This window comes from Vulpes vulpes, chromosome 2 (genome assembly GCF_048418805.1).
Source record: "Vulpes vulpes isolate BD-2025 chromosome 2, VulVul3, whole genome shotgun sequence".
Taxonomy (NCBI): Eukaryota; Metazoa; Chordata; class Mammalia; order Carnivora; family Canidae; genus Vulpes; species Vulpes vulpes.
The window spans coordinates 52,853,634-52,868,558 of record NC_132781.1 but is presented as its reverse complement, the minus strand read 5'-3'; the positions used below and the strand labels follow the sequence as shown (position 1 = coordinate 52,868,558).

General features: G+C 41.7%; 1 protein-coding gene across 8 annotated transcripts in view; it reads left to right on the top strand.

Moving 5' to 3' along the window:
• Positions 1 to 14,925, top strand: part of NUP214 (nucleoporin 214) — a 106,359-nt gene that overhangs the window by 1,855 nt on the left and 89,579 nt on the right. For 4 of the 8 annotated variants that reach the window (XM_072748338.1, XM_026009534.2, XM_072748337.1 and 1 more), the window contains exons 2-11: positions 2,040 to 2,235; positions 2,829 to 2,980; positions 4,010 to 4,208; positions 5,063 to 5,133; positions 6,245 to 6,308; positions 6,764 to 6,867; positions 7,957 to 8,063; positions 8,715 to 8,781; positions 12,066 to 12,192; positions 13,544 to 13,705. In XM_072748338.1, the coding sequence (XP_072604439.1) occupies positions 2,040 to 2,235; positions 2,829 to 2,980; positions 4,010 to 4,208; positions 5,063 to 5,133; positions 6,245 to 6,308; positions 6,764 to 6,867; positions 7,957 to 8,063; positions 8,715 to 8,781; positions 12,066 to 12,192; positions 13,544 to 13,705 (1,249 nt within the window). The remainder of the gene's footprint in view (positions 1 to 2,039; positions 2,236 to 2,828; positions 2,981 to 4,009; positions 4,209 to 5,062; positions 5,134 to 6,244; positions 6,309 to 6,763; positions 6,868 to 7,956; positions 8,064 to 8,714; positions 8,782 to 12,065; positions 12,193 to 13,543; positions 13,706 to 14,925) is intronic. The other 4 variants (XM_072748341.1, XM_072748339.1, XM_072748342.1 and 1 more) reach the window with 1 other exon arrangement.

Sequence of the window (14,925 nt, the reverse complement as noted above, 5' to 3'; positions counted from 1 at the left end):
TCATGAGGAAGTTGTGGGAAGCTTTGAGGCGATTGAACCCGTCCCTGAAATGCGTTTAGGGAGTAGTAATCCATCCCCACAGTTACAGCAGGGATTCCTAAGGACAGGGGCGGGGAGGGGTGGTGAGCCACCCAGTGAGAGTGAGACTGTGCCAGTTTCTCCCCTAATGCTGGGGGGGGGGGGGGGGGGCAGAAGGAAATAAAAAGGTTTCAGAACCACAGACTTGGAAGATGACAGTCTGCCTTTGGGTTCCTGATGATAGCAGAAAGGAAAGTTTTCATCCCACTGGATCTTCACAATGAATGTGATCGTGACCCAGACAGGATATTTAGGATTTATCAGGATGAGAATCACACAAATACTGAAAATTTCCTTCTACTTCTGTATGGTTTCATCTGGAAACGTGTGAGTTCCTGGTCACTGTACTCATTTGGCATTAAGAGTATTTCAGTTAAGCTTTCAGTCCCTGTGTGTAAAACACTGAATCTAAGGGAATTAGTATGTGGGGTGTGCTAAGGATCTCATACAAAACACTGTTAAGTGTATAAAAATAAAGGCTGTCTTTGGCTTTTACCCTTTTGGGATGTGAGCAAAAGGGCATTCACAAGCTTCATACCAAAATCTTGACTTAAGATAGATTTGGAATTGAAGAAAAAAAATCAGCGGTATATGGTACCACTTAACATACTGATTGGTAAAGTTATGGAATTCCTACCAAGAGGTGGTACACACGGAAAATTGTATTTGAAAGCATGTAGTTATACTTGTGGAAGATGGTGACAGGAGGCCCAGGCCCTGGAGTGCTAAGGAGCATGAACACTGAAAGAAACGGAAACAAAGCAGGTCTAGGATAAAGGGGCCCTGGATGTTGCAGAGGTAATGGTGCACTAGAGGGAGGAAAGCAGAATGCCGTGACGTAAGGCAGCAGAGGTAGGTGGGTCAGGCCATATCTGGCCTTACAGCCTGTATTAATGGCTTTGGCCATGGGTTTAATGTCTTCAATGTCTTCATGGCATCTAGGTATGTTTATGGGTCTTGCAAATTAAGAGATTGACCGTACCTGTCCTTTTCTATGATGAAATTTTGTTTAGTATTTGATGCAGGTAAGCCAATTCTTGGGATTTGGTTATCGTTCTGTGGTCATTATTTCCATATGTGTGTGTGTGTGTATATATATATATATATATATATATATATATATATATATATATCTTTTGAGTACTGCACTGGAAGTTCAGGCTAACAGCGTATTTGGGGGATGTTTTTAATATTTAACAACAGTTTTTAAGCACCACCCTGGGTCATGAGACAGTACATAGCATGAAATAGGACAAGATTATGAATTTTGAAGTGCAGCATGTGTGGTGGTTAGGGCAATAAACCAGGAGTTCAGAGGGAAAGGAAAGGATCGGTGTGAGCTGGGTTAGTTAAGGCAGGCTCCGTGAAAGAATTTTTAAAACTTCATTTCATTCAATAAACGTTGATAAGCCCTATGCCAGGTACTACAGTACACACAGGCAGCTTAAAAACCGCATGTGTGGTGGTTAGGGCAATAAACCAGGAGTTCAGAAAAGGAAAGGATCGGTGTGAGCTGGGTTAGTTAAGGCAGGCTCCGTGAAAGAATTTTTAAAACTTCATTTCATTCAATAAACGTTGATAAGCCCTATGCCAGGTACTACAGTACACACAGGCAGCTTAAAAACCGCTGAGCCACACAGTCCTTGCTTCAGGGTAATATTTATTTTTCTTTAGGTCTATTGGAATATAATGACAGAGGGATCCCTGGGTAGCGCAACGGTTTGGCACTTACCTTTGGCCCAGGGTGCGATCCTGGAGCCTTGAGATTGAGTCCCACATTCGGCTCCCTGCATGGAGCCTGCTTCTCCCTCTGCCTGTGTCTCTGCCTCTCTCTCTCTGTCTGTGTCTCTCATGAATAAATAAATAAAATCTTTAAAAAAAAAATAAAAGGAATGTAACAACAGACCTGATTTTATTTCCTCTTTTCCCTGAACTAATCTTGGTTTCATCCCCCACAACAGGATTTTCAGTTTAGAGCACTGAAGAAGGTGAGAATCTTTGACTCACCTGAGGAGTTGCCCAAGGAACGCTCGAGTCTGCTTGCTGTGTCCAACAAATATGGCCTGGTCTTTGCTGGTGGAGCCAGTGGGTTGCAGATTTTTCCTACTAAAAATCTTCTGATTCAAAATAAACCTGGTGATGATCCCAATAAGATAGGTAAGTTACTTATTTTTTGTTGCACGGTAGAGAGAGGAGTGTAGTGAAGTGCTAATGTTGTCTCGTTCCCAAGAAATCATTCTAGTATATGAAATAAAACTGCTATTAGTCTTCATGTTGATCTCCAAGAAGATTAAGTTCCAGGTAGTTTGCTGGAAGCCTTTCTGGTTGTTTTCTTTGGTCCTTTTGGTGAGTTGTTTCTCTGTGCTCAGAAGGAAGAAGAATTGACCAGTCTGCCATGCTTTTTATTTTTGTTCAGTTGAACTTGGGTTCTGGATCTCTAGGAGAAGGGTTTTTTTGCATGGCATTTTAGTTGGCACAATAGTGCCGTCCAAACAGGAAGCATTGTTGTGAAAATAGAGGTACGGGACATTATTTTTAACAAGGGGGAACAGCCACAGTTTCCTTGAGGAAGAGTCTGGGTTATTTAATGCATCACTGTACATCTGTAAGAAAGCTAAGATTTAACTGCATGACCAAGTATCAAAATGTGCTTATATGTTTATGTAGATGTAAAAATTGTTTCACGTAAACCTAGATAAAGGGGTTGTGGCTTATGCTTCTGCTTTGTCTTTTTTTTTATGTTTTCTTAGTTGATAAAGTTCAAAGCTTGCTGGTTCCCATGAAATTCCCGATACATCACCTGGCTTTGAGCTGTGATAACCTCACACTCTCCGTGTGCATGATGTCCAGTGAATATGGTTCCATTATCGCTTTTTTTGATGTTCGCACATTTTCAAATGAGGTAAACTACTGGCAAACCATAGTGTCAACATGAGACCTAAAAAAGATTTTCTGGTATTCAATCATAACCTAGAAACTCCTGGATGACCCTTGGAGTCATTTTCTAGATTAAAGTATGGGTTTAAAAAAAAGTCCTTAACTATAGAATCATAGATCCTTGCGATAGAAGGGACTTCAAGAAATTATTTCATAACATCTGCCCCAAGGTGTTTTTTCTCCTTTATATATGAGACAGCCAAAGCCCAGGTGGCTTGCCCAAGGCTGTAGAGTTAACAGTAATGTCAGAAATTCCTACATCCCAGGTCTCTGACCTCCTCTGGAGTATTCTTCCATTCCAAGCAGTTTCGTAATGATAATTGTCAATAATTTGAGTATTTTTTTTTAAAGATTTTATTTTTGTTTATGAGAGAGAGAGAAAGAGGGAAGGAGCAAGAGAGGGACAAGTGGTCTCTGAGCTGAGAGCCTGACATGTGGACTGATCTCAGGACCCTGAGATCATGACCTGAGCTAAAACCAAGTCAGACACTTAACTGACTGAGCCACCCAGTTGCCCCAATTTGAGTATTTATACTCTGTGCCCGGCTCTGTACTGATGCTTTATATGCCTTGTCTTTATTCGTATATACCACGGCCTCACAAAGTAGGTGCTGTTGTCTTCATTTTATAGATGAAGAAACAGGCCCAAAGAATATAAACGTTCAAGAACCCAACACTATTAAGCAGAGCCAAGATTTTAATCTAGTATTTGCTCTTTACCTATTATTTTGCATTTGTGTATTCCCTTGCTGAGAGTCCCTCAGTGTGCTAGAATAATTGACTGCTGTTTTCTAAAGTTGTGTTGAAATTGTCTGTAACAAATATACTGTTGTGTAAAGCTCTTTTTTTTTTTTTTTTTTTTTTTTGGTCATGGCCATGGAGAAAAGTGAAGTAATTTAAGAATACATATTCAGTAATTTTCTTTGACTGTTAAATGTCTATGTATTTATTAATTTATCAATTTATTTTTGCTTCTGGGCATTTGTTTTAAAAGGCTAAACAGCAAAAACGCCCATTTGCCTATCATAAGCTTTTGAAAGATGCAGGAGGCATGGTGATCGATATGAAGTGGAACCCCACTGTTCCCTCCATGATGGCAGTTTGTCTGGCCGATGGCAGCATTGCTGTCCTACAAATCACAGAAACAGTGAAAGTGTGTGCGACTCTCCCTTCCACAGTGGCAGTAACATCTGGTGGGTAATAAAGGCTTTCACTCTATAACATACAGTGATGGTAATCTCCTTAAAAATTAATTTCCTGAAATAAATGCAAATGGGGTTTTTTGTTGTATCTGTTGTTGTTTGGTAGAAGCAGAAAGTGTTCTTTATTTCCATAATGTTTGAAGCCAAACAGCAGACTTGATTTAACTTGAATGTGCATAGGGTTTTTGGAGAAAGAAATATTTTGGTACAGATGGTTTAGAAATGTGCTTTTGAGAATGACTGTTTCTGGACCCAAAAGGGTGGTGTGGATGGTACACTGGAAGTCATTTTTACCTCTGCGGGAAGAGTATTATAAATCTTGGATAGGAGTAAGTGAATGATTTTTTTTTTTTTTAATTTTTATTTATTTATGATAGTCACACACACACAGAGAGAGAGAGGCAGAGGGAGAAGCAGGCTCCATGCACCGGGAGCCTGACGTGAGATTCGATCCCGGGTCTCCAGGATCGCGCCCTGGGCCAAAGGCAGGTGCTAAACCGCTGCGCCACCCAGGGTTCCCGAGAATGATTTCTTGATACTTGAAAACCTCTATTCTCCTTATCTAAAGATAACAAGAGTTTCGTATTTTCCAGCTTTCTGGACAACACTCTATTGAAAACAGATTTTTAGCAGTTGGTTTAATGGTCCAGTGATAAATCGTAATTGGTTTGTATCAACAAAAGGAATTTTTTTTGGACTTTTGCCAAATAAGGATGATCCTCCTGTCTCCCATGGACTGACAGAGGAACAGGAAGTGGTGGTTATATGGCTGTTTCAGTACAGACCTCTATAGTTTGCTCCATTCTCTTCAGTTCTTAATTGGCAGCATTTTCTTCTTTGCTCAGTGTGCTGGAGCCCCAAAGGAAAGCAGCTGGCAGTGGGGAAGCAGAATGGAACTGTGGTCCAGTATCTTCCTGTAAGTGTTGCCTTGGACTTCACTTTTCTTAAGTTATGTACTGTTTTGGGGATGGTTTGGTAGCTTATTAGTGTTTTTACTGTTAAAATGTAATTCATGCTCACTGCAACAAATTCATCAGTAAACTAGTGAATGTAGGAAAGGGTGGAACTCTTCCTTTCTATCCCATAGTCCTTCTAGAGGCTCTCTCTGTGTTTTATTTAGAGGCAGCCTCTAGACATTTCTGGATGCTTATACAAATAGTGTATAGATGCATTACATGTCTACCATACACGCTGGTCATATTCTACACAGTGTTATCTAAACATTCCATCAAAACAGTTAAGGCATAGCATTATTTGGTAGCCGAGTCCCTCTGAAAGATTCAGTTTCTTCAACTCTAGGCACCCGAGACAATGGATGCCCCTGTCACTCTGTCATCCTTTCCCTGGGGTCTTCCTGATATCACAATATAAATCCATATATGTTACATCAGGCATGGATGGGAAGGAGGGTTCCACAGGCAGTTCTGAGGCCTGTGTTGCTGTCCATTCTTCCTTGAGAGACTGTTTTTGGGTATAAAGCAGAGAATGTAGTTGTATGGGTTTGAGGTGGAGGTTTTATTTCTTGTTATTACAGAAAGTTGTTATGAGATTTGGTACATACTCTTAGGGCGGTAGCCTCTACAAAGATAACTGGCTTAATTTTATTGGTTTGCTCTTTGCCTTTTTTGTCTTAAACATAGTACTTTATCAAGGTCCTTTCCCCCAACATATTATATATGGAGCCATTCTTTTGAATGACTGCATAGTAGTCCATGGTGTGGATGTACCATGATTTACTTCTCTATTCTGTTATTGGTGGTTGTCTGTGTCAGTGTGTGTGGCTTTGCTAGTATAAATGGTATAAGCTTGAGCATCTCCTTTCTACGCCTGAACATATTTGTGGGAGATTTCAGTAGGATGGGGTCCTGGATGGAGTCATTCACTATTCCCTGTGTTCAGTTCTTTCCTGGCTGGGAAGATGAAGCACAGTGGTTTCTGGGGGGAACATACTGGATTTGACAGAGTTTCATTGGTTTAGGTTTGTTTCATTTGACACCCCCCCCCCCCCCCCGCCCCATCTCTTTCAGACTCTGCAGGAAAAAAAAGTCATTCCTTGCCCACCATTTTATGAGTCAGATCATCCTGTCAGAGGTAACCCATTTGCTTTTCTTATGCTAGGTCCACCTCTAATGAGGTGACACAGTATTTGCAGAAATTTCACATCACGTGATGCAGCTGCACACTCAGGGAAGTGTCAATGCCTCCTGCATGGACACTCTCATTATTATAGTTGGCTAATTAAGTTAGCATGACAATAATCCTCTGGTAGACACCTGTGTCTCATGGTAAATAATAGTAAATGGGTCCTGATATTTTATTAGAATCCTTTCAAAATTTGCCATCCTTTTATTCTGCCAGGAAAAAAAAAAAGCCACTTTGGGATGAATTTGGGCTTCTTGAATTCTTTGTATTCGTGAATTATATTCAGTCAGTGAAATCTGGACCTTTTAGAACTATAGCACTCGGACTCCATGGGTTGATAATTTTTTGAACATATGGGGGCTATTCCAAACATAAGATGCTTTATTAAAGTGTGTGTATTTCAGTTCTGGATGTGCTGTGGATCGGTACTTATGTCTTCACAATTGTGTATGCTGCTGCGGATGGGACCTTGGAAACTTCTCCAGATGTGGTGATGGCTCTCCTCCCGGTATGTTTATGAAAGGGACATCTTTGGCAGCCCGTGTGGCTCAGTGGTTTAGCGCCACCTTCAGCCCAGGGTGTGATCCTGGAGGCCCAGGATCGAGGCCCAGGATCGAGTCCCACATCGGGCTCCCTGCATGGAGCCTGCTTTTGCCTCTGCCTGTGTCTCTGCCTCTGTCTGTCTGTCTGTCTGTCTCTCTCTCTCTCTGTCATAAATAAATAAAATCTTTTTTTTTTTTTTTTTTTTAAATAAAATCTTAAAAAAAAAAAAAAGAAAGAAAAGGACATCTTTATCTTTTGAGAATCATAGAGGTCTTCTAATAAAGTTCTAGGGTTAGGCTTTAGTTTCCTTTTTTTGCTGGCAGGGATGGTACAACTTCGAGCATAAAACTTGAATGCTGTCCCGTGGCCTGGGGGCCAAAATTACAGTGTTCCTGACAAAGTTGAATTTTAAAAATATGTTTTTGAGGTCCTTATTTTAAGAACTTATTAAGATTTTCTATTCCCAGAGATCAGATTAGCTTTGGCATTTATTGACTCCTTCTTAGGTTCCATGTTCTGGGCTAAACTCTTCATATGTATCATTTTGTTCCACGCTTAAGACAGAGTGTGGAGTAAGTTCATCAGGCCCACCACAGACCCTAGAAAAATTATCAGAGAAGTGAGCAGTCCATCCATGCCTGTCCCATGGCCAGAAAGTGAAAAAACAGTTTGAATCCAGTTCAGTTAGTGGCCACGGCTCATATTCCTTGTATTCCTCAACTCTGTCTTTATAGGATGTCTGTATATTTGGACGGAGGTTTTTTTTTTTTTTTTTAATATTTATTCATGAGAAAGAGAGAGGCAGAGACATAGAGGGAGAAGCAGGCTCCTTGCAAGGAGCTCAATGCGGGACTCGATCCTGGACCTCAGGATCATGCCCTGAGCCGAAGGCAGATGCTAAACTGATGAGCCACCCAGGTGTCCCTGGACAGGGATTTTTGAGTGAATTTTCTCATAAAGTGTAAATGGTTTTAGTTTTTGAGATTCTTTAACTGTGTAGAATTAAAGAAAAATTGCATGTGGGATTTTTTTTTTCTCCTTTCGTTTATTGTAGAAAAAAGAAGAAAAGCACCCAGAGATATTTGTGAACTTTATGGAGCCCTGCTATGGCAGCTGCACAGAGAGGCAGCACCATTACTACCTCAGTTACATTGAAGAATGGTGAGCTGAGAACCCAGGATGGATTCCTTCTCTCTCTGTCGGGTCCTACCTGCATTGCTTTGTTCCCGCTTTGAGATTCTTTTCTGTAGGGAAGGAGAATAGAGAATTTATGCCCTTGAACATATTTTCCTCTGAGGCTGGATAATGCCTCTGACTACTTCTGTTTCCCCAATCTTAAATTATCTGGATCGAATACTTACTAATCTTAAAAACCCCATTTTCTCAATAACCCCAGTGATGACTTATGACAATATAATATTTAAGGAATGTATTAAATGTGTCCCTTTGAGAGCAAAAACTTCCCCTTGAAAGATAGATAACTTGAAGCAAAGCTTCTGTCCACGATTTCACCAGATCTCTCTGTTTACAGGGCAGTAGACTTAATGGAAATTTTGACTGGATTTTGTCATGTCTCTGACCTTTGTCAGAAATACATAAGGAGTTGGCTGAGTCTCCAGGGCTTTATCCTAATGAACTAAGAAGTTAAACTTTACATCTAAAATCTTCTCACCTTTCTTCAACCATATAGAAGACCTCACCTTCCTCCTTGACATCACACGGAAGTCCTCATGGACGCCACCGCAGGCTCAAGTTGGGTTAGAACTGTTGCTACGTTTGAATTTAACGGTCTCCTGCTTTTGTTCTTTCAAGGGATTTAGTGCTGGCAGCATCTGCAGCTTCAACAGAAGTCAGTATCCTTGCTCGACAGACAGATCAGGTAAATTTCACTCTTCGGTGACTTTTATGTGACACTTTTCTGAGAAAGATTCTTGGAGGAGTTAACTATGTGGTGAAGGTTTAGATGAAGCCACGTCCTTTTGAATGAGTTTCTGGATGAGAGCAAAGCTGACACTTGGCTGATGTGATGGAGTGCCTTGGGCCATGTGGCTTGGATTTTGCGTGGGACAGATGTGGGTTTCAAACTCAGCAGCTCCCTCACTGTCTTTTTTTTTTTTTTAATTTATTTATTGAGACAGAGAGGGAGAGGCAGAGACACAGGTAGAGGGAGAAGCAGGCTCCACACAGGGAGCCAGACGTGGGACTCGATCCCGGATCTCCAGGATCACACCCGGGGCTGCAGGCAGCACCAAACCACTGAGCCACCGGGGCTGCCCTCCCCCACTGTCTTAAAAAGCCCTTCTGTCCTTTCAGGATCCACTCACGATCTGTGGAAGCATAGATATAATCAGCTTCCCACAGGAGCACACCTGGGTGTGTAGGAGGATTTTCTGCCTTGTTCTGTTTCACCACCTTTATTTACTTCCTGTTGCTTGAAACTGCCCCTTCCGTTCAGTTACCTCTAACCCATCCTTGACTAATGGAGAGAAACATGCAGACCATATCAAATTGCGACTCACCAGCAATACTTTCTATTTCACTTTGAAAAACCACCCGAGAGCTAAAAGCACCCATGTGTGTAAGCACCCACCTCCCTTCTTGTGCTCTGTCCTCCTTGCAGACAGGAATTGGGCTGAGGTGATTGTGGTAACCCATCCTCAACCAAGGTAGGTTATGTACAGTGACCACAGAAGGGCGTGATAAAAGGGAAACTTTTTTTTTTTTTTTTTTTTTTTAAGATTTATTAGAGCAAGAAAGTGTGCACAGAGGGAGAGAAAAACTCAGGCAGACTGGGCTGAGCACAGAGCCTGACACAGGGCTGTATCCCACAATCCCAAGATCACAACCTGAGCTGAAACTGAGAGGCAGTTTTAACTCTTACCACCCAGGTGTCCCAGGAAACTTTTCTGCTTAAAACTCTGCCTTGAGTTTAAAAATGTTGTATGCGCCCCACACACAGAGACTTAGACCTCTCCAACCATTCAGTATTTATCCCTCATTCTCTGGTGGCAGGGTGGTCCACTATAAGTACATGGCTCTCATAGTATCTAGGATGAGCGCTTTGGGGTCACAGGCCAGAGTTAGTCTGATGTGAAGCCTTAGATTGTCTTTAGGAGCAATTTCCTATGAGCACAGCTATCTTATGTACTGACACGTTTAAAATATACTTGTACTATAAGAAAAAAAAAAAAAAAATATATATATATATATATATATATATATACTTGTATTTTTGTTTTTTATCAGGATAATTTATGTACATGGCTAAAAAATCAAGTAGTGGAAAGGATTTATAAAAGAAAAAAAAAAGATTACCCCTGCCTACTCCATCCTTATCCAGCCCTGTTTAGAGGGGACATTTTTAACTTGTAAATTTTTGCTTTTAAAGATTACCTCCTTATCCCTAAATAATCTTAAGGGCACCTGGGTGGCTCAGTTGGTTAAACGTCTGACTCTGAATTTTGGCTCACATTGTGATCTCAGGGTTGGAGATCGAGTCCTGTGTGAGGCTCTGTGCTGGGCATGGAGTCTGCTTAAGATTCTCTCTCACTTTGCCCCTCCTGACGTCTAAAAAAAAAATAATTGCTTCATCACTAGTTAACGATTATTTGTTTTAGACCTTAGGTGTTGTGGTAGATAACAATATAGCTTACTTACATATGGCCCTCAAATCCTCGTCTTTCCCTTCAACGGGGTTACAGCACTATTGTAGTTTCTTCTGCTGGTTACCTTTGTAACTGTAAGTAATACTTTTAATCTTCCATTTCTTAGTTATCACTACACACAGTATCTCTTGACTCTCTACTTTGTGTAGGAATACCTTCTCTCCCACTCTTGCCTTTAGCATACCTTCCCCACTCCCACCTCACTGCTGTTTTCATCTGTAGCTTGTCTTTTGCAGAATCAAAACTGGTACTGTTGCATTCTGTTCTGTAGTAATTATTAAGTTTTCTTTATTTTGTCTATAGATTGTTTTTCTTTTTTTTTTATAATATTTTATTTTATTTACTCATGAGAGATACAGAGCGAGAGAGAGAGGCAGAGACGCAGGCTCCATGCAGGGAGCCCGACGTGGGATTCGATCCCTGGTCTCCAGGATCACGCCGTGGGCTGCAGGCGGCGCTAAACCGCTGCGCCACCGAGGCTGCCCTATAGATTGTTTTTCAAACTTGATATCAACTTTATTTACATTATTATGAATGCAATTATTATTCACACCATAGCTAAGTCATGGAGTATGATTACATTCCCTTTCCTGAAGGGCTTTTTGTTTTCTCTCTGTTATTCATATAGCATTATTTCCTTTTGAGTTGTGCTGCCCAGTTTTGGTCAACACTGAAAGTTAGACAAATGTGTGGTTTTTAAAAATCAGATCATAGGGATGCCTGGGTGGCTCAGCAGTTGAGCGTCTGCCTTCGGCTCAGGGCGTGATCCCAGGATCAAGTCCCATATGAGTGCTCCTTGCAAAGATCCTGCTTCTCTCTCGGCCTGTGTCTCTGCACCTCTCTCTGTGTCTCTCAGGAGTGAATAAATAAAATCTTTAAAAAAAAAAATCAAATCATATATTGGCAGGAATATAGCCCATTCAAGCACAGACATAAGCAGAAGAGTTTATTGGAAAGACTCAGTGGTTTCTCAAGAACCCTGAAGGCAGGAAGGGCCCCATGGGAAGAACAGATGCCAAGATCTGGGAGGATAAGAACTAAGGGTAATTCTGTCCATTGACAAGTGGGCATAGGGCATCTGGCCAGCCCTACAAGCCACATTGCTCAAGACCACAGTAGCAATCAACTGAAGTTCCTTGTGCCAATCCCACATTTCCAAGATCAGCTAATAACTGTTTGGTGCAGGTATTAGATTTATCCACCACGTTTAGGAATGTACCTAGTTGGGGTAGACAGTACTTGGGAAAGTGTTCACGATAGTGGTTATTCACAGGGCAGGTACTTGGTATACCGGGAACACATGGGTTAATTTGGAAAATTAACCCCTCACTTGCTAGGATGCCCGTTGCTTTTAGACCATCTTCCCAAATTTCAGAGTCTGGTCAACACATAAATATAAACCGAGTGAATTGTCTTCTTCTCTCCTTTTTGAAATATGGGAGAACCAGTGCAAAGCTCTAACCAACATAGCTTTTTCATCTTTACTTCTTTTTTCCAGATTAATTGGGAATCTTGGCTCCTGGAGGATTCCAGTCGAGCTGAACTGCCTGTGACAGACAAGAGTGATGACTCGCTGCCTGTGGGAGTTGCCATAGACTATACTAATCAAGTGGAAATCACCCTCAGTAAGTGTGGCCTGATGTAGCTCAGTGCAAAAGTGGTCATGGTTGATATTGAAATCCTGTTCTGCGTGTTCATGACAGAATCTACTCTACGGGGCACTTAACTTCTGGTAGTGCATTGCTACTTGAAGAATGATACAGAGTGCATTGTGATGCCACTAGATTAACTTGATTGACATTCATTGATAAGACAAAAGCCAGACTCTGTGTGTGTGTGTGTGTGTGTGTGTGTGTGTGTGCGCGCGCGCGCGCACGCGCACCCGTGTGTACACTCACGCATGCCTATCTCTGTGCTTTCATGTATAGGTGAAATCTAGAATAGAAGGATCTCATTGGGGATCCCTGGGTGGCGCAGCGGTTTGGCGCCTGCCTTTGGCCCAGGGCGCGATCCTGGAGACCCGGGATCGAATCCCACGTCGGGCTCCCGGTGCATGGAGCCTGCTTCTCCCTCTGCCTGTGTCTCTGCCCCTCTCTCTCTCTCTCTCTCTCTCTCTCTCTGTGACTATCATAAATAAATAAAAAAAAATTTTTTTTAAAATTATTAAAAAAAAAAAAAAAGAAGGATCTCATTGCCTTGTTTCTCCGAGCATTCCAGTTTCCCAGCGGCCTCCCACAGAAACAGCACCCTAGTCCAGTACTGCATAGCAGTGCTTGGTTTAAAGACACAGATCAGAGAATGGGGACCTCAAGCACTTGGCTTCCAGGGCAGGCCTGAATTTGTGCTACGAATGGGTCTTCTCTCTTGGAGCAAGATAGGGCTGCAGTCTGTGAGATGCACCAGTATAGTGGAATTCATGCCCTATGCTCTTTGGTACTTCAATTTAGAGAGGTGTCATTGTCGAGCACCACTAAGTTCCTTCCTGTCCTTTCCCTGGTAAGATTATTTGGTCTCCTTAGTTCATTTATTCTGAGTCTCTTCAAGTCCTAATTGATAAAATACATCTTAGGATTGAACTGTGAATGAATATAAAGTAGTTTGACTTACCTTTCTACGTCCTGTGTATTTTCCAAAGTGTGTAGTCTGTAGTTTCTGCTAGGCCAGCCCCCTCCTAGAGACACCTGTCTTGGGACATCATGAACCCTGAGACACTCGTCAAAGTCTCAGGAGCTCAGGGACAGTCACATCTGCCATAGGACTACTGGAACTTCCCTGCAGGGTCTGGCATGATGGTAGCCACTGAGAATGGCAGTAGTTCTCTTTCAAGAGCCAGTGCTCTCGAGGCTGTTCAGATATGAATCAGAGCAAACAGTCTTGAGCTACTGTTGGGGCGAGTCTACTGTAGCCTTCTTGCTTAGAACAGTCTTTGCCTTCGGGACTTGGTTCATTTTTCACTTGTGCTTATTTTCTTAACAGATGATGAGAAAACTCTTCCTCCTGCTCCAGTTCTTATGTTACTTTCAACAGACGGTGTGCTCTGTCCATTTTATATGATCAATCAAAATCCCGGGGTTAGGTCCCTCATCAAGATGCCAGAGCGGCTCTCGTTAGAAGGAGAGCGACAACCCAAGTCGTCAGGTACGTGCCTCTTTCTGCTCTGTCACAGAGGGAGTGCCATGGGCTCGTTCTGGACCATCCCCAGGGATGAACACTGTGTAGGGACACATAATGATCCTCTTCCTTGAGCCAGTCTGAACGAAGCAGGGACTTTTCCTTGAACACACGCACATTCTTGCATCCTCTCACTCACAAGCTTTATTCTCCAACCTTTACTTTAAAGAAAAGGAAACTCAGCCAAATGAATCCCATCAGGTAATCTACCAACAGTATCCTGTTACAGCACCCTGTGTCATATGGTCTGAATCCTACCAACATGTTTAGTCCCAGAGGATTGGTTAAATATGTCTTCGTATGTGCATACCGTGAATGCCACGGAACTTAAAAATGTTGCATTTGTTGACAAAGCTGTAGTCGAATGTATCATGAAAAAGCACTGTATGCTTTATGATTTCTTTCTCATTGAGAAAAAAATATGTACATAGGGAAAATACTAGAAAGTTGGATATTAAAATCTAAATAGCGGTTATATCTGGGCAGTGGGAACATGGTGATTTTATTTTTGTTTATATTTAATTTACTTTAGGTTTTTCTCCCCTCCTCTTTGAAAATATTGCTTGAGTAGTATATGTTTATTGGAGGAAAATTAGAAAGTACACAATCACTTAAGAGCCCATCAGTCATCAAGCAATAGCCATAGTTATTAACATTTTGGTCCATATTCTTCATATACATAAATGCACACATGTAAACACTAATTTGTATTTTCACAGTGACAGTATCACTTGTGAGAGCAGTGTGATGTTTACTTCTGAGCACAGTCCAGTGTGAAGGACTTTGCTCCTAGCGTATCAAATCCTCGAGCACAAGCAGAGGCTAGTTTTATTTTTTGCCCCACGCTTGGTCCAGAGGTGGTAGCCATGTTTAGATGAGCAGAAGAGAGCCATTGAAGGGGGAGAAAGTAGCCTGCCAGCTATAGCTAAAGCCCAGGTGGTAGACCCAGAAGACACGAATGGTTCTGCTCATTTTTACGCTACTGCTCCGCATTTGCTTTGGTGAATGATCAGAAGTAGCAGTGCGGCAGTTTTCCTATGTTCAGTTCTATTTTCAATTAAAGTGCCTCTAATTTCTTTCGGGTCCTATATGTACTCTTCATGTTGGTCTACTGAATGTGTGTGGAAGTGACAATTATCTATATGTTTGTGGGTTTTTTTTTTAAGGTTTTTTTTTTAATATTTTAT